This window comes from Talpa occidentalis, unplaced genomic scaffold (assembly GCF_014898055.3).
Source record: "Talpa occidentalis isolate TD23 unplaced genomic scaffold, MPIMG_talOcc4v2.1 talOcc4.7, whole genome shotgun sequence".
Lineage (NCBI taxonomy): Eukaryota > Metazoa > Chordata > Mammalia > Eulipotyphla > Talpidae > Talpa > Talpa occidentalis.
In genome coordinates this window covers 62968625-62991514 of record NW_023605083.1, presented here as the reverse complement: position 1 = coordinate 62991514, position 22890 = coordinate 62968625, and the positions used below count along the sequence as shown (strand labels likewise).

Sequence of the window (22890 nt, the reverse complement as noted above, 5' to 3'; positions counted from 1 at the left end):
CCCCGGGGCGGAGAAGGAGCGGCGCCCGCCCCGCCGCCCGGGCCTCGCCACGCGGCCGCTCCCCGCGGGGACAGGCCCCGGCCCGCGGCAGCGCGGGGCCCGAGGTCACGCACACGGAGCTCCCATGCTGATCGCCGTGGCACCTGCAGCTACCCCCGGAACCCGAGGCGGGAACATGCAGATGAAAATTAACTTCAGCGACCTCACCCCCATGTCGCCACTCGCTTCTTTATAATCATTGTTTCTGCTGCGCTGCATGTTCTTTTTAAAAGATGTGCACCGAAGTTTGTTTTACAAAACTGGCATCATGATGATATGCAAATGCATTTTGTTGTGATTTTTTTTTTTTTCACTGAAAGCATCATGAATATTTCCTTATTCTCGCACTCCATTGTATTTGACAAACCACAGAGGCAAGCAAGAAGGTAACAGAGTGGCTTGTGTGACCAAAAAGCCCAGGGACTTTAACGTGCTGGATTTAATCGCTTCGAGGATTTCATTCTCCATCTTTTGGCTCTGCTTCTTCACAATGTGGGTCCCGTGTTCTCCAGTGGCAGATAGACCTGTGAAGGACTGTGAAGGAAGGCCTCACTGGTACCCAAGCAAACCCGAGAAAAACTGCACCTTTGCTAGAGGTTTCCGGGTCCTGGTTCTCACGGCTATGGGCCCAGCCCTGAATCTGTCATATTCGACGGCAAGAGTGTGTGGAGCGGCCGCGGCCAAGAGCAAGGTGCGGGGTGGGTGGGCCCGCTGGGTGGGCCCGCCCCAGCGCTACAGGGTGCTGCGGTACCGCCCCAGCGTCCCCACTTAGGATGCGGTGCTCTTCATCCTTCCCCAGAGCGGAGAACGGCCCCTCGTGCCTCCAAGGTAAGACTTTCTCTGGGAAATACCTGTAGCCAGAGCCACCCAAACACAATTCCAACCCAAAGGAAGTGACTTTTCACTCTAGCACAGTACCCAGGATAAGGCAAGGAATTCAGCCTATTTTTTTTACAGGTTTTTTTTTTTGGGGGGGGGGTGAGCATTTTTATTTTATTTATTTTTACATCATTTTTCATTTTTGCACAATGTATGCATTTTAATTTTGGTTCTTGTCCCCATACAATTCCCACCCCCCTTATTTTGACTCTAATCCCGCCTTCCCCCACTGTAGTGTGTCTTTGGTTTATGGTTGCTTGTTGATTTTGATTTTTACTTTATTATAATTAGTCTTTTTCCTGACACCCTTATTTAGGTTTTCTAAATTCCTGCTATGAGTGAGAGCATCTGGTATTTTTCTTTTTCTTTCTGGCTTATTTTGCTGAGCATGATCCCTTCCAGCTCCATCCATGTTGCTGCAAATTGCATGAGTCAGGAATTCAGCCTATTAAAAGGACAAAGAAACAACGGGTTTAATGGCTCTCTGTATTACTGTCATTTGTAAAGCATGAGACTCTTTCCAGGCCCCTTTAAAGGGGAAGAAACTCGTTGATGGAGCACTTACTATATGCCAGGCACTTTAGCTCTGTTTTGTTTGTCTTAACAATACTGTAATTAGTAACTACTATTAAAGATGGAAAAACAGGCTCAGAGGTTAACCTTCCCAAAGTCAAGCCACTAGGAGTTGATCAGAAACCAAACCTTGGTCTATCAGGCTACAAAGCATGAGCCATTCCATTGCAGCCAGATCACTCTTCTTGCGGGTATAAAAGGGAACCCCCCCCCCAAATGGCTGGAAGTTTCTCCATCACCTAATGAAACTGGGGAAGAGGAATCCGTAAGAAACCCATGTCAGTAGGCTAGGAATATATGATCCATTCCATATACAATTGTCAAGGATATCCTGAATCCTTTAAAAAGTTGGTTCAAGAGGTGGCTCAAGGGGTTAAGACGCAACCTATGAAGCTGTCTGCAGCCACTGTAGCATGAGTTCCATCCCAAGCCAGGGAGCTACCCACATGGCACAGCAGACCTCTCCTGGCTCACCCACTGCTCCCCTCAGCAGTGTACTTTCGTCAATCTGCCTGTTCTGTTCCCCACTGTCTCTGGTGGATCCTCTCACCCTCCACATCTCTGGCCTGTCCCCCAGCTCTTGTAGACATAAATAAATCTTTAAAAACACACACACACACAAAAAAAAATTGGTTCAAGTTTACAAATAAACACATGTTTTACTTTGATACTCATTTTCTTGATTGGGGGCAATCTAATATACCTCAGACCCTAACCTATTTGAGTTTGCAGGCTTACAGAATTTTAAATTCTGATTATCTAAAAAAAAAAAAAAAAAAAAAACCCTCATTTCACAGATGAGGAAACCAGAGAGGTTAAATAATTTAACAAACTTTCTTAAGTTCTAGATTTAGCTTTGGGCCATGTTTAAAGCTGTCTGCTCTTCCTCATAGACAGACTTCTTGTTATTGTTTTTGCCTAGAATTGGGGTACAGGCCAGAGGTGCAGGGGTGAGAGGATTCATCAGAGACAGAATGGGGAACAGAACAGGCAGATCTACTGAAATACACTGAGGGGAGCAACAGGAGAGACAGGAGATGCCTACTGCCCATGTGTGGACTGTGTGGGTAAGCTCCCCCGCAGGGATCAAGCTCAGGCCACATCAGCGATAGTGTGATAGTGCTGAGACTTAACCCCTAGAGGCCCCTTGGTCCATAGTTAAATGTGAAAGTATCATATTTGCAAACAAGGTTAATTAGAATTCATCCAAATATGTTTGTGCAAATACCAACATTTATCTGCCTCAAGTGCACAATTAACAACTCAACAGATATGTTGAATTTAATGTTTTGAAGTGACTAAATCTATTTATACTAATGGCTTTAAATTTTCTCTTTAATTTCTACAGAACTTTCCATCTGGGGCCAGCAGTTATTTTCCATTCAGTCCTGAATGTTAGCATAGCAATTGGCTTCCACTCAAGCAAAATATCTCCATGGTGTGGGTGTTAAAAGTTAGTCCTTTTCAGTATCAAAAGAAAAAAAAAAAAAAGACTATGAAAGGAAATGAACTATGGTTTCCTAGCTATAAATGCAGTACTAAAATAGTTAATTCTCTAAATCCAACTTTTTTTTTTTTTTAATTTTCTAGAGGCATGTCTTATTTATTTATTTATTTATTTATTTATTTATTTATTTATTTATTATTTGTTTGTTTGTTTAGTTTATACAAGCACTGGGTACAGTCAGAAGCGCGGGAGGGTGAGAGAATTCACCAGAGCCAGAGCGGGGAGCAGAGCAGGCAGAAGGACCGAAGTACACTGCTGAGGGGAGCAGCGGGCGGCAGGAGAGGTCTGCTCACCATGTGGGACCCTCCTCCGGTGGCCGGGGAGCAGCCGGGGATCGAACCGGCTACAGAGGCTGCAGGCAGCTTCGCAACCCAGCGCTCAACCGCTGCGCCACCGGGGAGGCCCTAAATCCAACTTTTTTTATGTAACATTTTAAAAATCCTGTATACCAGTTGTAGCTTTTAAGATTGTTTGCACTGTCCCTACCTAACAGGTAAGTTATGAAACAGCAACTTGTGATTTTGTAGAACCTGGAGAATCCATGAGATGGTAAGACCAATGGGGAAGGTGTTAGTGGTAGAACCTGTTATGAGGATATCTGATATGAATGTAACCTTAAGGGTAAATGAGCTTAGACCTCAATTACATGAAGTAATGAACAAATAGGTTGTGTAAACCCCTGAACACCAAATATATTTAGGGTAACCATTATTTGGTAACCCTAAAATGAAGCATACAGAAAAACTGTCTAAATAGTAGGATTGTGAGCCTCGACCCAGGATTGCTCTCTAGATGTTTCCAAAATGGAGAGACTTTTGGGTTTTGGTGGGAAGGTGGACGGCAGAGCTCAGAGATAGTAGAGATTCCCAAAGTACTTGAATGACATTTGTAGCAACTAATGATCCTTCCTTCCTGCTAGGATTCTGAAGTATAGAGGAGGGTAGGGAAGAGTCCTAACTACCTGTTAATGAGAGAGTTCCTTTAACTTGACCCATGTAATGACCATGATTTCAAAAGGCTGACTGAACTTTAAACAAGTGAGAGGGCTGCTGGGAGAAAGTCCAGCAATGAGATTTCTAGAAAGGCAGGAGTAAATATGGCAATCTAACAGATAGGCAAAATAATCTCCAAAGATATGTTTTTATCAATTTTTATGAATGCTAACATATCCCATCTTCTTATTTTTCCTTATCACTAGGTAAAAAATAGTCAATCAGAAATTTCTTAATTATTAATATAAAAGCAATCATCTTTTATTAATCTGATTTAAAGTGTCATACCAACAAACTTATGACATATGGCAATCACTTTATTAATATGAAGCAATAGGATAAATCCTTTAACAAGAGTATTGATTCACTACCATGAATGTGTAGTACTATACTTTGGTATAGTATTACACCTGCTTCAGTCAAATTATGTCTGAATTACTTTCACTTCCACACGTATAAAACATTTATACTTCACTGTTGAAAAGAACAGCACACAGTCATGCACTTTTTCTTTCTGGTTCAAATGCATGTAAATGCACCCATGTACAATGAATTTTTCACTGCTCAAGGACTTCATAACATGAACAACTTTTCTGAACACTATATCTGTCTTTTTAATTGAAGGGTGGGGAGCAATATGGTACAGAAGACCCTTTCACAAGGTCTCTTCTGGAGAAATATTTGAGAATACAATTATAGTCCTATAATGACTGTAATCAAGATCATCCTACAAGGACACAAAGGTAGATTCACTCTCCTGGAGAGTTTCTGATCTTATTAAGAACATTATGACTGGAGCGGGGGGCGAAGGGGAGAGTACATAGAGGTTCTAGCAGAAGACTCTCCTAGAGAGATATTTTGAACAATTCAATCCTAGAATGACTGTAATGAAGATGACATGATAGCTGAATCATTTTGGTGAAGAATTCTGTGTCTGGAAAGACACTCACAATAATGTAATTATATGCTGTTGAATTTTTTTATGCTTTGTGAGAATATAAGAGGCCATGAAAGCAGAAAAATGTAACACTATAACAAATAAAAAGGAAACACTTGAAGAATAAACACTTAACACAAAAATTTCAAATGGTATCCAATAAATTTTCATGTCAAATCTTTTAGCTAAACATATAAAGTTCTTTTTTTTTTTTTTTTTTTGTGGGACCCTCGCCGGTGGCCGGGGAACGAATCGTCGCTGCAGAGGCTGCGGGCAGCCATGCAGCCCAGCGCTCAACCACTGCGCCACCAGGGGAGGCCCTAAACATATAAAGTTCTTAAATGGCAACTAATAAATCTTCATGTCAAATTTTTAACAAAATCCACAAATAGTTTATAAAAATTGAACAATCATAAATGTTTTATGTATAAAGATTTAAGGGAACATTTACAATTCTCCATCATTTTGTTTAATCAAATACTTCAGGAATTTTAGTTACTGCTGAAGAGCAGTTCATAAATTTCTAAAATAATTTAGTTATGAAAATAATATTACAATTAAGGTTTGGCATAGTAGCATTTCAGCACTCTTCAATCATCTGCAAATGTCAGCCGGCCCGGCCCTTCATTCTTCATCCATCGCCTGTATCTCTTCCATCTAGGGTCATTTGCTAATTTTTTCTTTAGTTCTTCTTCTTGTTCTTGTTTGTAGACCTATAGGTATAAATAACATTAATTGACTTTACAATCCAAAGAGAAATATTTATCATCAGCTATAGGGTATTATTTGCATTTCTCAAATATAACCTTAGGTTAAAAGTTTCCAGTTAATGTATTGATTTGTCTTCTGAAGACCATGCATCTAAAAATACTAAGCAATTAATCATTTTAACTTTTTTTTAAAGATTTATTTTATTTATACAAGAACCGGGGTACAGGCCAGATGCACGGGAGAGTAAGAGGATTCGCCAGAGACAGAGTGGGGAACAGAATAGGCAGACTGACAAAATATACTGCTGAGGGGAGCAGCAGGCGAGACAGGAGAGGTCTGCTTGCCTTGTGGGTTGCTCCGAGGCCAGTGGGGATCGAACCAACAGTGCAGAGGCTGTGGACAGCTTCACAGCGCTGCGCTCAACCCCCTGCGCCACCAGGGAGGCCCCATTTTAACATTTTTAAAAAGAAAAACTTGTACAAGAACTAGTAATTTTTGCCACTCATTTCTGCAATCTGGGAATACATTATTTTCCTCACTGATATCATACATAAACTGAGTTTAAAAGGTTTAAACATTTCCTCTGTACAACTAACATCCAATATGAAAGCTCACCACTTTATTTTTTTGAAGAGGGTGCTCTGTAAGTAGAACTGATGACTTTTAGTATCTGTTGATCCTATCCAAGGAACAAAGTGACCTTATTTATATGCTGCCTCCAAAGTGAACTTACATCTACTTTTATCTTCAAGGATAATTATTGGTTTTTCTATTTTTTTCATTAAAGTTCCCAAAGAAGGTTAAATAAACCATACACATTAAGAACAAAAACAATCTGCATTTCTGTAAACTTTTAGTGGCTATCAATTGAAGCAAAATGGAAAAATTTTCATAACCAGTTTCACAGCCATATCAAATTTTATTTTTTTAAAGATTTATTTTTATTTATTTATGTATACAAGAACTGGGGTGTGGGCCAGAGGTAGCTAGGGGTGAGAGGATTCACCAGAGACAGAGTGGGGAGCAGAACAGGCAGATTGACTGAAATACACTGCTGAGGGGAGCAGTGGGCGAGGCAAGAGAGGTCTGCTGTGCCAGGCAGGTTAGCTCCCTGGCTGGGGATTGAACTCATGTCCCAATGGCTGGCAATAGCTTCACAGTGCTGAGACTTAACCCTTGCACCACCAAGGAGGTCCCACATCAAATTTTTAAAAGAAATTATTTCACTTCCAAATTTCAGGATAACTGAGATAACCTCATATAGTAAAATCTGAACATTCAGCCCAGGATAGTACTCTATGAAAAAGTTTTGTGGACTAGGGGCCTCCCCTGTGGTGCAGCAGTTGAGTGCTGGGCTGCGAAACTGCCCGTAGCCTCTGCCGCGCTGGTTCCATCCCTGGTCACCAGCGAGGGTCCCGCATGCCGTGACAGACCTCTCCTGCCACGCCCGCTGCTCCCCTCAGCAGTGTATTTCATCAGTCTGCCTGTTCTGTTCCCTGCACTGGCTCTGGTGAATTCTCACCCTCCCATGCTTCTGACTGTACAAATAAATAAATAAATTTATTTGTACAAATAAATAAATAAATCTTGTACAAATAAATAAATCTTTACAAAAAAAGAAGTTTTGTTGACTAGGCTGTTTAACTTATATAAAGAGAAAAATTTCATATAGTTTGGGAGTTAAATATATCACCTTTCATTTTTGTGTTATTTATAAACAGGCTAAATATATCTACTGGCCAAAGCATTCTGGCATTTCACATCAAATTAAATTATTTACATATAATTCAGACTGAAATTTCACTTTTGGTAAAATCTATTTAGGATACCACATATAAAAAGTATATAAAACTAAAAGCATAAGTATATCTTAAAATTTTAATATATATCAGAATTTTTTTAAATTTTTATTTATTTATACAAGAACTGGGGTACAGAGAGGCGGGAGGGTGAGAAGATTCACCAGAGACAGAACGGGGAGCCGAACAGGCAGACGGACCGAAGACACTGCTGAGGGGAGCAGCGGGTGAGACAGGAGAGGTCTGCCACGCCATGTGGGAATCTCCCTGGCTGTCTGGGAATCGAACCCGCACTGCAGAGGCTGCGGACAGCTTCACAGTGTGGCGCTCAACCCGATGCACCACCGGGGAGGCCCTATATCTTAAATTTTTAATGAACATTTTACTGTGCTCTATTCTTATATTAATACATTAACCAATTAATTTTAGCCAGAACTTAAAATACTAGAATGAGACTGCTAGTTGCTTTAAAACTTAAGTAGCTGATCATCTCAAAGTAAGTGCTCTTGTAAATTGTGCAATATGGCACTTATTAAAATACCCAAGGTTTAGGGGTATTATAGTAAATTAATTTAAGATAGAAGTAACTTTTCATATATGTTAATTATGCAGATTCTGTGCTCACTTATGCTGAAATGAAATTATTTCAACATAATTTCCATCAGAATTTCTCTCTATATATATGTAAGCGTAATTTGTGTTGCTGTTTGCTTTTTTGATCTCTGTGGCTAAGTTGTTATGAAGGGAAGACCAAATTTGAGTTAGTGCAATAAACAGAGCTGTTACATCCTTGCAAAACAAATATCCCACTGCAATTTAACAAATTAGATGATTCTTAAAGTATTTGAAGTTCATCTTTTAAAAAGACAAAGGTGGACCTCCCCGGTGGCGCAGCGGTTGAGCGCTGGGTTGCGAAGCTGCCCGCAGCCTCTGCAGCGCCGGTTCGATCCCCGGCTGCTCCCCGGCCACCGGAGGAGAGTCCCACATGGCGCGCAGACCTCTCCTGCCGCCCGCTGCTCCCCTCAGCAGTGTACTTCGGTCCTTCTGCCTGCTCTGCTCCCCGCTCTGGCTCTGGTGAATTCTCTCACCCTCCCACGCTTCTGACTGTACCCAGTGCTTGTATAAATAAATAAATAAATCTTTAAAAAAAAAAAAAAGACAAAGGTTAAAAACCCATTGTTTCACTACCAAATAGTCATACTTTCAATAAAAGTAAACATTTTTATTCACTTCTGTGACCCCTTGTATATCTAATTTTCACTTGGTAAGAAACATGACACTAAAATCACAGCAGAGTAATTACTTACCTCATAATTCTCCTTTATCCAGAGTTCCCGTTTAAGAAAAGTTTCTTTCTGATGATCTTCTAGACTATCAAACTGAGACTTTGACATCTTCATAAACTTACGTATTATATACAGCCTTTCTTCCTCTCCATATTCTTTGCCTTTGATGTTAAAATTATAGATCCACTGGCAATACCACACTATATATGAGCACACGTGAAAAGGGGCTAAGAGAATTTGAAATAGGAGAAGGTCACGTATCTGGGGTTTCTGATAGCCCCCTTTTATATCTATTTTACTTTTTATAATGTTCTTTATGATGTTCTCCTCTTCATCACGAATTTCCTCTTTGGACTTTTTGTTTCTGCCCCTCTCTTTGGCTTTTTTGAGCAATCCCTGCTGCTTGGCAATCTCCGTGGCTTGGATACGGTACTTGGGCACTGTGGCTAGGTAGTTGATTGCCTTATCGTAGCTATTCCACCAACTGAAAAACTAGAATATTTAACAAACAAAAATAAGTCTTTTTACTACCAGAATTCATCTTGGTAAATACCACTCACTACTCCAGAAACCCATTCTGCTTAAATATAGGCACCTCAAACATTTTACTCTGCAAGTAAAGGACATAACTGAATAATGCTTCTATGTATGTGGATCGTCAGGCTAAATATGTCAGGTAAGCCCTGAGCTGAACCGAAAGCCATGATTGAGAGAAGCGATCCCCAAACACAGAGGATGACCAAGGGACCATCACACCACACCTGTTTATTTTACAGCCCAACCCCTTTTCTCTTCCCCAGGTCACACTGAAGAAACTTCTCTCCTTTTAAGACTGCAGTCTGCATGCTGGAGGAAAAGTGAAATGACAAACTAGCCACTGACAAATTTGATTTTGAAAATCCAGGACACAGACTCAGGTAACTATATTCCTCCTCCTCTCCTTCCTAAACCATTTACCTGTATCACAGTAATGCTCATCATATTCTAAATGGAAAGATGCGAGTATGTTTATTCTTCACTTATTTGTACAGAAAAACACTAACTCACTTCCAAAAGGCTTTATTACCTGTCTGAAGAAGTCTGTTCTTCACATAGTAGCTCTACACATTTCAGCTGTTGTTTTACTGAGTAAATATAGCAGTTATATCAATTAAATCTTGGAATATTACCATAGCTATCTATTAATAATAGGGGGAAAAGTGTCTAGGGTGTTTTATTATCTAAAACAGAAAAATAAAATTATTCCTGCTCTCCTCTTTGAAATGCTTCTACAAAAGTTGATACAGTTAAAATATACAATCTCAGTTTTCAATAGGAATTCTTTGGTCATATAAATTCAATCTCATTTCTGGGACTTAAGCTAGAAAAAGCATTTTTAAATTAGCAAATTACTTCATCCTAGTCACCTGACAATATATATTCTTCCTCTAAAGAGTCATGATAGATGTGATTACTTTAAAAATAATAGGAAAAACTCATTTAAGGTTGAAGTTAAATTTCTGTGGTAGTTTGAAACAACATAAAAATTACTATAGCTCTTTTAATCTGTTTCCCAAGCAGCAGCACCTATAGCAGCATGCAGAAACTGCTATTTCTGGTTGCTACAATGATACTAAGTACCACTGGCACAGTGGTAGACAGGTGCCAAGACTGTTTGGGACATATTAAGGAGTCAGGTTTTTCCCAAGTTTAATGGGAAATCACTGAGAAAAAAAAAAAAAAAGCCCTACAAAAGTAACTGATATGATCTGGCTGTTGTAAGAAAAATAGAGGGGGCCATCAGAAAAAGAGCAGTTGGCTTGTTTATTTTTGTGGTTGTGTAAGACATTCATTATCAGTTCCTTGGAGCTCACATTGATGAAGATTCCAATGTTATCAACTGGTGGAATAAAGGAATATCTTTGTAATGTAAAAAATTAGGTCACCCAGAACCACTAGGCAACGTGTACTCATGTGCATTTATGTAGATACACCTGCCATCAGTACACACCTGAAACAGTGAAATAGCACACACGCTGACCAGAATCACCACTCTGACGTCCACTGGGGGGGCCAGGCGCCTGCTATAATACTGGTAGTAATGGCTGTAGTACTCTTCTGGGTGATCCAGCATGTAGTCATAATCCTTCCGTGTTTCTTCATCCTGTAAAATAATGAGATGTCCGATTTCATAAGACATTTCATAGAATGGCCTTACTTTACAATTTAAGTCAGATCTAGAATTTTAGAATTAATGTATGGGTAATCCAAGTAAAAGAACTGACACTGTCAAAATCAAAAAAAAAAAAAAATTCCATGATTCCACAAAAACACACATACATGTGTTTTCAGAACTTTAAATGTCACTGTGTTCTTGTAACTTAAGAACAAGTTGACTCCTACCCTCAAGAACTGTTGATAGAAAAAAAGAGTTTTTCTCTGTTGTATATATTCACAATCATTTTCCAGCTTTGTGCAGAACATTTCTGTTGAAAGCAAATGTTAAGACAATTAAAAAGGAGACGAAGCCAGTCTGTCCTTATAAAGTTAAGTTATTCTTCTGTCAAAGAAACCATAAGACACAGAGTCAGGCTAGTGGTCAAAGTCGGTGGCTCTGTGATCCTGGGCAAACTCTGTAGCCTCTCTGAGCCTCCCTCTTCTTAATTTGTAAAAGAGAGATCAATGCCTGCAAATTTTATAAGATTGTTTTAAACATCAAATGGCATAAAAACATGTTACAGATATGTAGTACTTTACTATTAAAATACATTATCACAGCCTAGTTCACAAGTGAGGTAACAACATATAGCACTTTCTCAGTGATGCATACAAATTGAAAAAATTATAGCATTGGGAAATGCTGTTGTGACTATTTGCAAATAAAAATTCACTAATAGTAGTAAATTTCCAACAGGGATAAATGCTAACCTTTTAATAAGCTACACAGATCAAAGATTTATTAAAATATATTATGATTTGCTTTTTATTCCATAGGAAAGCTATTTTTCAACTTGTGCTGTTTTTTAAAAAACATTAAAGACTAAAACCACAAGATTCTTTACTCTATAAATGAATGCAACAGAATTCATTTAAAAAAATTTAATCTAGGAGGATTTCTGCTAGGATAAATTATTCAACATTCATAAAGTTGCAGATTCTTAGCTAACGGCATTGCAAAATTTGTACCTAGTGCTTTGCTACTGTAAACAAATGCTCTGGGGCCTGTTGCAGGCCTTCTGAGACCCTCAACATGCTGGTTCCTTAATTTGCTAATGACACAGTCTTCCCAGTACCCATGAAAATCATTTTGTATTTTCTCATAAGAATTCTGGATTGAGTGAGAGCATTCTCAGTGAGAGTTCATATATACAAAATATTTTTACCTTTGACTAGAATTTGAAACTAGCTAAACTAGTATCTGATATATTGACATACAAATATATTTAAAGTCTACACCATGGCACTACAGGTGGTGTGCTAACAGGAGAACTATCTATTACATAATTCTTTAGAGGGCTGAATTCAGGCTATTTTCACATTAAGTCCTTATATGTTCTCTTCTGTCAAAAAGGTTTTTCTTGTTCAGTGCCACTAACCACAACTGTAACTCCATTATTCCTTAGAGAAATCCTCATTTCACATTGTAGAGCATCCTACCTGAAGAGGCCTACACTTTACAGGTCAGGTGTCTCTGAAGACCAAAGTCAATGTCTCTTGATGTATTTCACTTGGGATACTTCAAGAACTTTTGAGAACTTTTCTATCCTCCCTCTATTCTTTGCTTTCAGGGCTGATTTTATAGAAACACTCTGCTTTAGGCCTAAAGTCCTTGGCTTTTTAACTCAGCCTCCCAATTTTGGCATATGCCTTCTGAAATGCATTTCTTTAAATACAGTTCTCCTTGCTCCAACTAGGTTACATGTAGCTTTGAAAGGAACTGCCACACTGAGATCAGACTCCTCCAGTATCACTCTCTACACAGAGGCCCTTGCCCAGCCTGACTGACTGGACTCTTTTTGGTTGCAGTATCACCAAGATCTTTGAGTGTTGTTAAACTGCTATGTAGATGTCGCACATCCCGTGCTTTTCTTCTGTCTTCTTTCTTCTTGTCTTAGTAAAGGCCAAATATTCCTTGTTAAGCATTTTGCCCAGATCTTTACCCAGGATCACCATTTTCTCACTGATCCTTAGATTTGTGACTCATCAAGTCCTGAGTTCCTCTAACAGAATGGTCAACAAATGCTCCAGCACCAGCAACTCCACAATCTGGCCCTGTGTCTGACTTCTCTATGGCAACCAGAACCTTGGGGTCTGTTCAAGGCCCTCTGAAGAGTTTTCAAACTATGTGATTCCAGCAAACAGTTTCAGAGTCAAGCCTGACACATCTTAGGATGATTTTCTCTTCCTTGGGGTCACTATAAATGTATGACCCTGTTTTGGCCCTGGTTAGAGACAAGAAGGTCAGTGATCTCCTTGATAGAGCATTTATTCAATCAGAAACTTCAGTTCTGAGTTTATAGCCTGAGGTATCCATAATATACTTTAGGTGTTCAAGGTCGGCACAAATTGGAGAAGCAGGAGTTCCCAAGAGGCTAAGTCAAAATCCTTTAGTGACCTTCAAAGATTTGAATCAATCTAGTAAGAAAACTAGAATACCTGAAATATTAGCAAAAAAGAAAAGACAGAGTCTGGGACCCAATTAGACAGCTATAGGTAAATTCTTATTTGAATATCACCTATTTATTTTTCCCTTCTAGCCATCTTGGAACTAAGGGAGCCCTGGTGCTTCCCTGTAGCCAGTAAGTTAAAATTTCCTTGGCCCAAACTTACCTAAGTTAGCAACATCTCACCACCCCTCTTTTGCCCATAGCAAACATTCTGATAGCAGTTTCTAGAATTTGGTTGTGTTCTCCCAGGACAGCATTCTCTTTCATACCTATGTCCTTAAACATATAATTTCTAAATCAAATGTCCACCCCTTTCTTCCCCTTTCATGAGCACCTGTTAATCCTCTAGGACGCAACAGTAACTACCTCAGACAGACCACTCTCATTATGCTTATTAACCATTTATTATAGCACTTATCACATTTAATCAGTTTTTTCTTTCCCTTAAGTGAGAACACCTAGAAGACAGATAGGGATGACTCAATCTCTGTATATCCAAAGCCTAGCACAGTGCCTGGCATTCAAAAAATGTCATTTCAAAATTAAGTGAAATTTTGCAAAGACTCTCCCTTGCTATAACCCTCTCTCCAGCCACACAGGTCTCCATCCCACCAAGAAGGCTGGATGGTTATCATGTCACAAAAAGTTTGGCTTGATTTCACAGCTATGAAAATACACTAATGTGGCTAAAATGGCTTAAACCTTAAAACAGTTTAATATCTTACCTTTCAATAAGGTAGTACTCTTTCAGCAATTTTGTGGATCTTAAGGTCCCAGGGTCAGGAGATTCCAACTTCTTTCCAAAACCAAAACCTTTATACTTGTTTCTTCCTCCTCTCTGTCCTGAGTCTTGACAAGCAGGGCAATAAGCTCCTTGTTTCTAATCTCTACAGGAAAAAAATGGTGCTTCTGCTGGTGTCCACTCCACTCCCAATCCTCTTGGGCATATGCAGGAGGACTGGAACACAACCACCAATATCTAGATCAAAAGTGAACAAGAGGAAACCCACAAGCAACGAAAGCACTGAATCCTTCCTTCTCTTATGAAATTGGTCACTTCCCCCCCTCCCCAGAGGCAAAATATATTATGTTCTTGCCCTTCAAATAATGAATTGTTTGATCTCAACAAACACAAATTGCAATAAGTTCATACTGCAGCCAGTTTCACATTAAAATTGTTCTATTAAATGAACAGTAGAAACCATTTTAGGATGGTAAAGGCCAGGAAACAAAAATTTATGAAAATGCCATAAAATTTTGTTCATTCTTAAAAATATGTTAATCTCTTTTTAACAGAAATGCACATACACAAATATCCTGTTAAAAAATAAAATCTGTTCCCTTAATTTTTTTCCAGGCCATTACACCCTACTAAAGAGGAAGAAAATTAGCTGCTATCAGTTTCATTTCTTTTCTTGTACTCTGCCCACTACCACTCATGCAACTACCTTCTCTTCTAATCTACATGTGGTCTCAACAAATTCCAAGATTCACAGTATCACCTATATGCTAATGACGATCACATCAGTTTTTCCTGCCTCTATTTTCAAATAGATCCTGAACATTTCCCGAATATAGTAAGATAAATATCTCAAATTCAACATGCTCAAAATCCAAAACTGTTCTTCTGTGTTTCAGTTATAGTATCACCACCTACTTGGTTACCTAAGCTTTACAAATATTAGCAATTTGCAATTTAGCAGATCGTTATATAGAGCAATAAGCCTTGTATTGAACACGAAGGAGGATAAAAGATAAGTAAGATATGGTCCTGGGCAAGAACGCTCCCCCATCTGAAGATTCCAGCAAGCAAGATGACACAATTCCAGGTGCTAAGGAGTAAAGGACCGAGTAAATGTACCTGACACTATTGGTAATTGGACTTAGAGGAGAGACGAAACAAGTGCTAGATTTTGAAAGTTAAGTACAATGTGGTAAAATATGTTCTAAGCAAAAGAACAGCCAGTGTTAAGATACATAAGCGTCAATGACTCCAATGGCTTCAGTGAAGCTTGAGTATTGAGGAAATTTAGAAAGAACGAAGTAATAAATGTGGCCAGGAAGGCAGGTATGGCTATAACTGTAGCAGATCTTATGTGCCAACTCTAAAGAGTTAGGGTGTTGGGCCTCCCCAGTGGTGCAGCGGTTGAGCGCTGGGCTGTGAAGCTGCCCGCAGCCTCTGCCACACCAGTTTGATCCACAGCTGCTCCCCAGCCCCCGGAGGAGGGTCCCACATGGCGCTCAGACCTCTCCTGCCACCCGCTGCTCCCCTCAGCAGTGTCTTTGATCCATCTGCCTGCTCTGCTCCCCACTCTGGCTCTGGTGAATTCTCTCATCCTCCCACGCTTCTGACTATACCCAGTGCTTGTATAAATAAATAAATAAATAAATAAATAAATAAATAAATAAATAAATAAATCTATAAAAATAAATAAATAAATCTTTAAAAAATTTAAAAAAAAAAAAAGAGTTAGGGTGTTATGGCCTACACTATACAAAATGTTGCAAAGTATGAGAATAGCACTACTGCATATATATTATATATCTATTTTTAAAAATAACTGATAGCATCATAAAGACTAAAATGAAAGGAAAACAGATTTTACAGACTAAGGAGTGGCATAAATAGGACTCGGTGATAAAACGGTATAGGAGATGTTGACCATGATGGCGAAGTTGCTAATCATGGCTACTAAGCAGACCCCTGAGATAATGAACAGAGGACAAGGCTAGCAAGTCCAGAGTTGCCGGGCAAACTTACAGAAGATTGTGTAGTGGGGGGAAAAAGCTACTGGATATCCTTTCAATCCCTGGAGCCTCCAGGGCACATCCATTCCTGCAGGAGAGGTATATTTCTGTTTGTTTTAGACAAACCCATTTTAACTTCGTTGAGAGAGCAACTGTAAAAAATGGGAGTAATGCAAACAATTCTTGTTCACAGAAAGGCAAATTGTGTCCAGCGGAAAGCAACTTATTATTGCCCTATCCATACTGGCCATATTTATAGCATTTTTTTTATTTATAAATGTCTGGTACTTCTCTTTTGAACCAGTTTTAGTATCTTGCTGGTTTCTTCCTCAGTGAGTTACATAAAATCTGTGACACATGTTAATTTTGTATTTGTTGAGTCCTGATAGGTCCTCTTTTAAAATGTATGTTTTAGTAAAGATACCAAGATTGCCTTCTGACATGTTTAATTGTGAGGGCCTGTGCCATAGAGGAGAGAGAGGCAACTGAAAATACGAACATAGCAAACATAGACTTTAGAGTTATCTGCGTAAAAGCAGTGGCTGAAGTAAGGAAGAGCTTAGAAAATAAAAAAGAGGACACAAAAGACAGAACTGTAAGGAAACTCAATGTTTAAGATATGGGCAGAGGGAAAGAAGACTATAAAAATCAACAAGAAGTGACTGGAAACAGGAGAAAAGGGAGAGATTATATCAAGGAAGTGAAGGACGAACAGCTTCAAGCACTACATGCATGTCAACCACAAACAAGAGCCATGAAGGTAGGAAGTAATGAAGAGCCGGCTCCCCACATTGCCGTGGATCTGCAGAATGCCAAGTGTGTGGCTGAAAACAGCAGACTGAATGGAAGGGGGATGAGGACACAAAGATAGCCAATGGGGAAAAAAGAAGAAAAATGTGATCAGCACTTTAAAAGAAGCAAAACTGAGCAAAAGGAAATAAGAAGTGAACCAGGAGATTCTTAAATTACCAAAGAATCATGAGATTCCAGAAGATGGTGAAAATAAAATGAGTGTAGTCTAGAATACCTCCCTAGCCTTCCCCAACTCAGCCTCAATGATGTTTCCAGAAAAACAAACAGCAGATTGTATTATTTCTCTACTTGAAAACCTCTGGTAACTATTCAACATATAAAGTTAAAATTCCTGAACACGACTTAAAGGGTCATTCATCATCTGCTCTGAAACTGTGCTATAGTCTCCTGAAACATTCTCCCATTGACAAGCTTCTAACCTAGAAGTAGGTGATCCCCTAAAGCCTGTGAACAGTGCAATAAAGGTCTTTGGGCTTGTAAATATATCTCCAAAAGTTACACACTAAATCTGCACAAGCTAAATTAAAATGTCAAGTGCTCAATTTCTGGCTAAAATTATATCAATGCAGTAATTTTTGTGTTGATAGAAGCTCTGATTGGGTGTTGATGACATCAATGTGTCAGGTAGTCACAGCACTAGAATTAAACACATCTGGTATATAATCAACCTTGGCCATAAGTAGGGAATAACAGTTAAAATTAAAGAATCCATAAAAAGTAAACAACATTTTGAGAGTTCACTGCAGAAATAGCAAATACAGCAGATAGGCTACCACACCCTTCTTCTGAGCCCATGGAGAAATCACTATCCAACATGTCATCTTTCTTGCTAAACCCAGACAAAGCCTCAAAACCTCTGTAGTGTTCTAGGGAACAGAGTCCAATCAGACTTGGCATGTGAAATGAGAGTGATTTGTCATCCCTGGTCTATAAGTTACTTAATTTGGCTGTTCATCAGAATGTAACAGTATTAGAAATTTACATCATTTCTATTATTTTTATGAATACCCAATTATTATGAACAGCTGATCAAAATCTGGATTGATGCTAGAAAAATAGTAACACTAATAAGTATAATTAATGTTTTCCTCAAAATGAAGTATCCCTGGGGGGTATAATAAAAGTGGAGAAACTATGCACTACTAAAATACATCACTAAACTACCACTCATTTCTGGAGCAAGCTTTGGATACTTAGAACTCCCTATTTTTGTTGATCAAGTTTTTTCCCTCTTCCAGAAATGTCCTTTCACCATTTGTTGGCTTTTGTTCTAGTTTGAGATCAAAGAGTATATTCTTCTCTAATTCCCCAAGAAGAAATAATTCTGTCCTATCAGTACTGCAATTTAAAGATATTTTCATTATATAACTTAAGTAAATAACGAAACAATAAGTATGTGTCTTCTTGTTAAAATAAAAGCTTTAAGGCAGGAACTATGCCTTTTCCTTTGTTATGGCCTCCTCCCCCAGGGTCTACAGCAGTGCAGGTAAGAGGAAGGCTTGAGTAAGAGAATATACAAAGGCAAAACAATCAACAGTAACATAACAGAGCGGAGAGTTTAGGATCCCCCTTTTCACCAAAATCTAAAGTGCTAAATCGCTGTCACATCAATCAACTGATAAAAAGAAACTGAAGTGTTCTTGTGCTAATCCTCTGCCAAAACAAGGCTAAAGTAGAAGCCCTCTCTATATCACCCTTCAACTTACCAGCTAACCTTCACGCTCCTAATATTTCCATGACCTTTTTTATGTTCTCTTGTGATCTTGCAAAATGCTGTCAAATGCTAATATTTTCCCAAGTCTATCAATCATGGTTTTTCTAAGTGTATTCTTTCCACTTGTTCTCTCATTTGTTTATTTCTACGCCATCCCAAATATTTCATCCAATTCTTATCTATATGTAAAATGAGTAACATGCTCATTTTAAAGCCCTCAGAACATACTTTCTCTTTAAAAGCAAAAATGCAGTTTTTCTCTTATGCAAGAAAATTTTATTTGTGCCCATCCAATCAACATCATCTGTACCACTCTTTAAAACTATCATTAATTTGGAGTCCAATAGCAAAGTAGGCTTCACATAACAAGTCAAAATGCCAAAAATCCACTTTCAATTCCCATTCTATCTGAATCTATCTTCAGGTATGAGTTTTCATTTAATAAACATTCATTTTTATCTCATGTGCCAGACACGGTGCTAGTTGACAAGGATATACATACAAAAAACAAGGTTTAGTGGAGAGGGGAGAAGGGCTCCTCGGTATTTCCAGTGCAGAGTGATAAGTGCTATATCCACATAAAAACACGTAGGTGGGACTAGATCGTCCCACCTCACGTGATCCAGAGAGTGTGAGTCTGTTTACTTCCAAAGTCCATGAGTTCCCTGAATCCCAAGCAGTCAAATATACTAAATACTATTTCACTGTCTTACATTAGGAGGCAAATACGAAGCACTGTGTGAAATCATAATGGTCTGAAGTCCTGCTGAAAGCGTCTGACCAGTGCCTTCCATTATTACCATCCTTCTTTTCCCGGTTCCCTCAGTCTCTCTACGCACAAGTACAATCTCTCTACACACAAGTGTGGTAATATCTCCTTGTTTCACAAACTGTATTTAAATTGTTAGTATGCGTAATTTTTTTTAAATAACCACCATCTAAACAATAAATCCCTCTCTCAAAGAGTCATTCATTTGGCCCAGAAAACCTGAGAGACACGAACCCTCTATATCTTACAGGACCCAGTTCCCATTTTGGAGGTGTATTTATTATTGACATTTACCAATTGTTAGAAGTTTGGGAGGAAGACCACTGTGAGGGTAAATGAGGACACAATATAGCTTCTTAGATGACTACAGAAATTATAAAGGTTATCAAAAATAAATTATGGGGGGGAGACAAAAGGTTCCTGACTCCCACAAATTTACAAGGAAGTGATTTTCAGATTTGAAGAAAGAAACAATTTCTGTTGGATACACGGTTCCAGAGATGGAATCTACCTGTGCTTCTACAAAGCAAATATCAAGTCAACTTTTTCCTCCACATGCCAGCAATAACTAAACTTAGGTGTGAAGGACATATTCTTCCCAACACCCTTCCTCCCTTTCTGGCTGGCGCCAAGATAAAGACACCTCTCACAGGGTTTACTGTTTTTTTGTTTTGTTTTTATGGAGAAAGAGCACATAACAAAAATGGTGAACAGGAAGAAATGAAATGATGCTGCAGATCTGCACTGCTGCCTCCCAGAGATGATAACGTGGGATTCTGGAGAGATGTCTGCATATCCTTTTTTTATTCCAGAGTCAATGGAACTTATCAACATCTCCCACTATTCTATCTGATCTGCTCTTAGCAAAGTCCACAGGGCCTTCTTATCCCTCATAAGTCCTCATTCCAGCCTGTGGATACAATCCAAGCAAAACAGTGGTTATAGTCTCAATGGTATAATTTGGAAGGCTCAGGCCCTCCAAACTGGATAACCCCAGTTCATTAAATCTTTGCATTAGAAATGATATTCTCTGGCAACCTCTGCACAGTTTTCCATTATGACAAATAAAATCAGACCACCCTGTTAGTTTTTAAAAACTTCTGCACACACAGTCAAACTCCTTTTCTTATCCAAAGGAGAGGACATTTGCACTGAATTTAAAAAAAAAAAAAGTTTCTAAAGGCGTTCCATGCCCTTGAATCCATGCCCATTTCTATATAATTAAACTGAGTGGTTTCATCGAGCTCAGCTAGATCTGATTTTCAAGGGCCCAAACTACCCCCAGACATCCCTTTACACTCAGATAATTTTTATTCTTTTGCAGTCATACTGAATGGGGTTGGGGGAGCTATAGAAGCGTTCTCCCTCCTCCATCAGTGCAATTCCACTTCGAATTTTCTGTTTGGAGGCACCTGTGGCTATGACAAACCTGTGTAAAATCAACTGTAAAAGTTACTTTTGCCAGCATACCAGATTTTAACTGCCCCAAAGGCCCTTGTTCTTGAGTGGACAAATTATTTTATCAAGTATTTGACAGATCCATGCTTACTTTTAGGGGTAGACACCCCAAAAGGCAAACCGATCTGCCAGATTAGCCTCTAAATTCGTCTCTTCAAGAAAATGGCAAGAATATTAGAGCCCGGGGTTCCTCTCCAGCAAGAATTTCTCTGCTGTCTCTATTTCTGGGTACTTGTTTTACTAACATGCTCACAACTGCCATGCTCCAACACAGCAGAAGGCACAGTTACAGTGTTTCTGCTGCCCTGATTCTGGAAGCTGTGTTTGTCCAGTACTCTGTCTATGTCACCAAAGCTTTGAAGGACCGCCAGTAGGCCTTCTGGCTGGTTTTAGGACTACTCTCTTTCCTCACTGCAAAAATAGACTTGGGCACATTCTTTCCCATTTTTCTGAAGTCTTTTTTTAATCACCCTTTACCCTAAATTATAGAAAATGAAGCCCTTTGGACTAGCACTCTCCCAACTCTCTTGTCTCCCCATCCATTCCTCAGTTAATTGCCAATAAAAATAACAATCTCACCATTGCTAGTGAGAATTTAGTTAACTAGGCATACTCATTTTATGACTTCCTATTATCCATACTGCTCTGGAAAGCATGAATGAAGAACTTGTAACTCCTTGATTCAGTATTTTCAGCTCTGGAAAGTTAATCCAGAGAAATAATCCATGGTTAAATTATAGCATACCCATTCAAAGTAGCCATTAAAAGCAGAATATACAGCAACATGGAAAACTGCGTTTGCATTAGCATGATGGGGCTTTTGAAGCAGTAATACATCTAGCAAATATGACTTATACTTTGTGATTTTTTTTATATGATTTGATTTTTGCAATAGTAGAGAAATGCAAGGTAGGGCTAAGTCTCCCAGTCCCAGCCCCATAAGACCCAATGAAACCTTTGTAAAATGATATCTTCCCAAAATATTTCCTACTAGAAATTCTCAGATTCTTGATCCCAAAGTCATTGACCATCTAATGATACGTCCTATACGGGTCTTTTCACACTTATTTAATTCTCATAATAACCCGAAGACGTCTCAAGGCTTTAATTTTGCACATGAAGAAACAACTACTCCGACATACAAAGTCACTATCCAAGGTCATGCAGGGGTGTCAGGGCCAAGAGTCAAACATCCGGTCTTCTGATTGGTTGTCCATTGTTCCTAGTGTTTTGCAAGATTCTTCAACCCAAGCTAAAAGTCACAATACCATCTCCAGAAACCAAGTCTCTATCACGTCAAATTAGCGTGATCACACTGTCATTCAGTACTCCGAGACCTCGCCTGTATTCTATTACAGCTCCTGGTGATCATTTTGCTTTCTGAGTGTGAACTGCAGAGTAATTGAAATGTTTCCACTGAATCATACGAGGCTCAAAACTTTGCATCACAACGATTATCACGAAAAGGAGGGGGCTGGTTGTCCCCCTCTCCAAAGCCAAAGGGGGGGGTCCCCATCTTTGTCAATGTGCCGTGCGGGTTCCAGCACAGGGCCACGTGGGAAAGCTCGAGTTCAGGTGGCCGCGCCCGGCGCCGGGGTCACGGAGAACTTGTTTCCACGGGCCGGGGACCCAAGGGTTGCGTCTCCCCAGCCCACCACGCAGCCCATCCACGCCCCCAGGCCTCACCTTGAGAGTCTCGTAGGCGGTGGCCACCAGCAGGAAGGCCTCCTCGGCGCTCTGCAGCGTCCGCCCGGGGTCCTCGTCGCCGGGCTCGGGCCGGTAGCGGTCGGGGTGGTAGCGCCGGGCCAGCTGGCGGTAGGCCCGCGCGATCTCCGCCTTGCCCGCCGCGCGGCTCACGCCCAGCACCTCGTAGCAGTCCCGCGTGCCGCAGTAGAGCCCCTCCATCAGGGCCTCCGCCGGCCGCGCCGGCAGCAGCGCCAGCAGCAGCGGCGGCAGCAGCACCAGCCAGCCCCGGCCGGCAGCGCCCGCTCCTCCGCTTGGAGCCCGCCGCGCCGCCAT

The 22890-nt window shown here is 39.9% G+C and overlaps 1 protein-coding gene and 1 long non-coding RNA gene across 3 annotated transcripts; one reads left to right on the top strand and one right to left on the bottom strand.

Annotated features, from left to right (window-relative positions):
* The first annotated feature begins 92 nt into the window (after positions 1-92).
* LOC119230381 (uncharacterized) lies at positions 93-20483 on the top strand. 2 transcript variants are annotated; one of them, XR_008549691.1, is made up of 3 exons: positions 93-867; positions 9524-9640; positions 20099-20483. It is a non-coding gene; the product is annotated as an uncharacterized LOC119230381 (long non-coding RNA). The 2 variants fall into 2 exon arrangements; XR_005121746.2 differs by lacking the exon at positions 20099-20483 and adding an exon at positions 14263-15511.
* On the bottom strand, positions 4253-22890 carry DNAJC25 (DnaJ heat shock protein family (Hsp40) member C25). The gene is made up of 4 exons (XM_037491441.2): positions 22558-22890; positions 10714-10866; positions 8745-9215; positions 4253-5640 (listed from the first exon to the last, which is right to left on the bottom strand). The coding sequence occupies exons 1-4, from the start codon at positions 22888-22890 to the stop codon at positions 5518-5520; spliced, it is 1080 nt and encodes a 359-aa protein (XP_037347338.1). The 3' UTR covers positions 4253-5517.

Coding starts and splice junctions, on each gene's coding strand:
- DNAJC25 (XM_037491441.2), bottom strand. CDS start 22,890: ATGGCGGCGCGGCGGGCTCCAAGCGGAGGAGCGGGCGCTGCCGGCCGG. Junction 10,867..22,557: donor CCGCCTACGAGACTCTCAAG/GTGAGGCCTGGG, acceptor ATTATTTTACAG/GATGAAGAAACACGGAAGGA. Junction 9,216..10,713: donor GTGCTATTTCACTGTTTCAG/GTGTGTACTGAT, acceptor TAAATATTCTAG/TTTTTCAGTTGGTGGAATAG.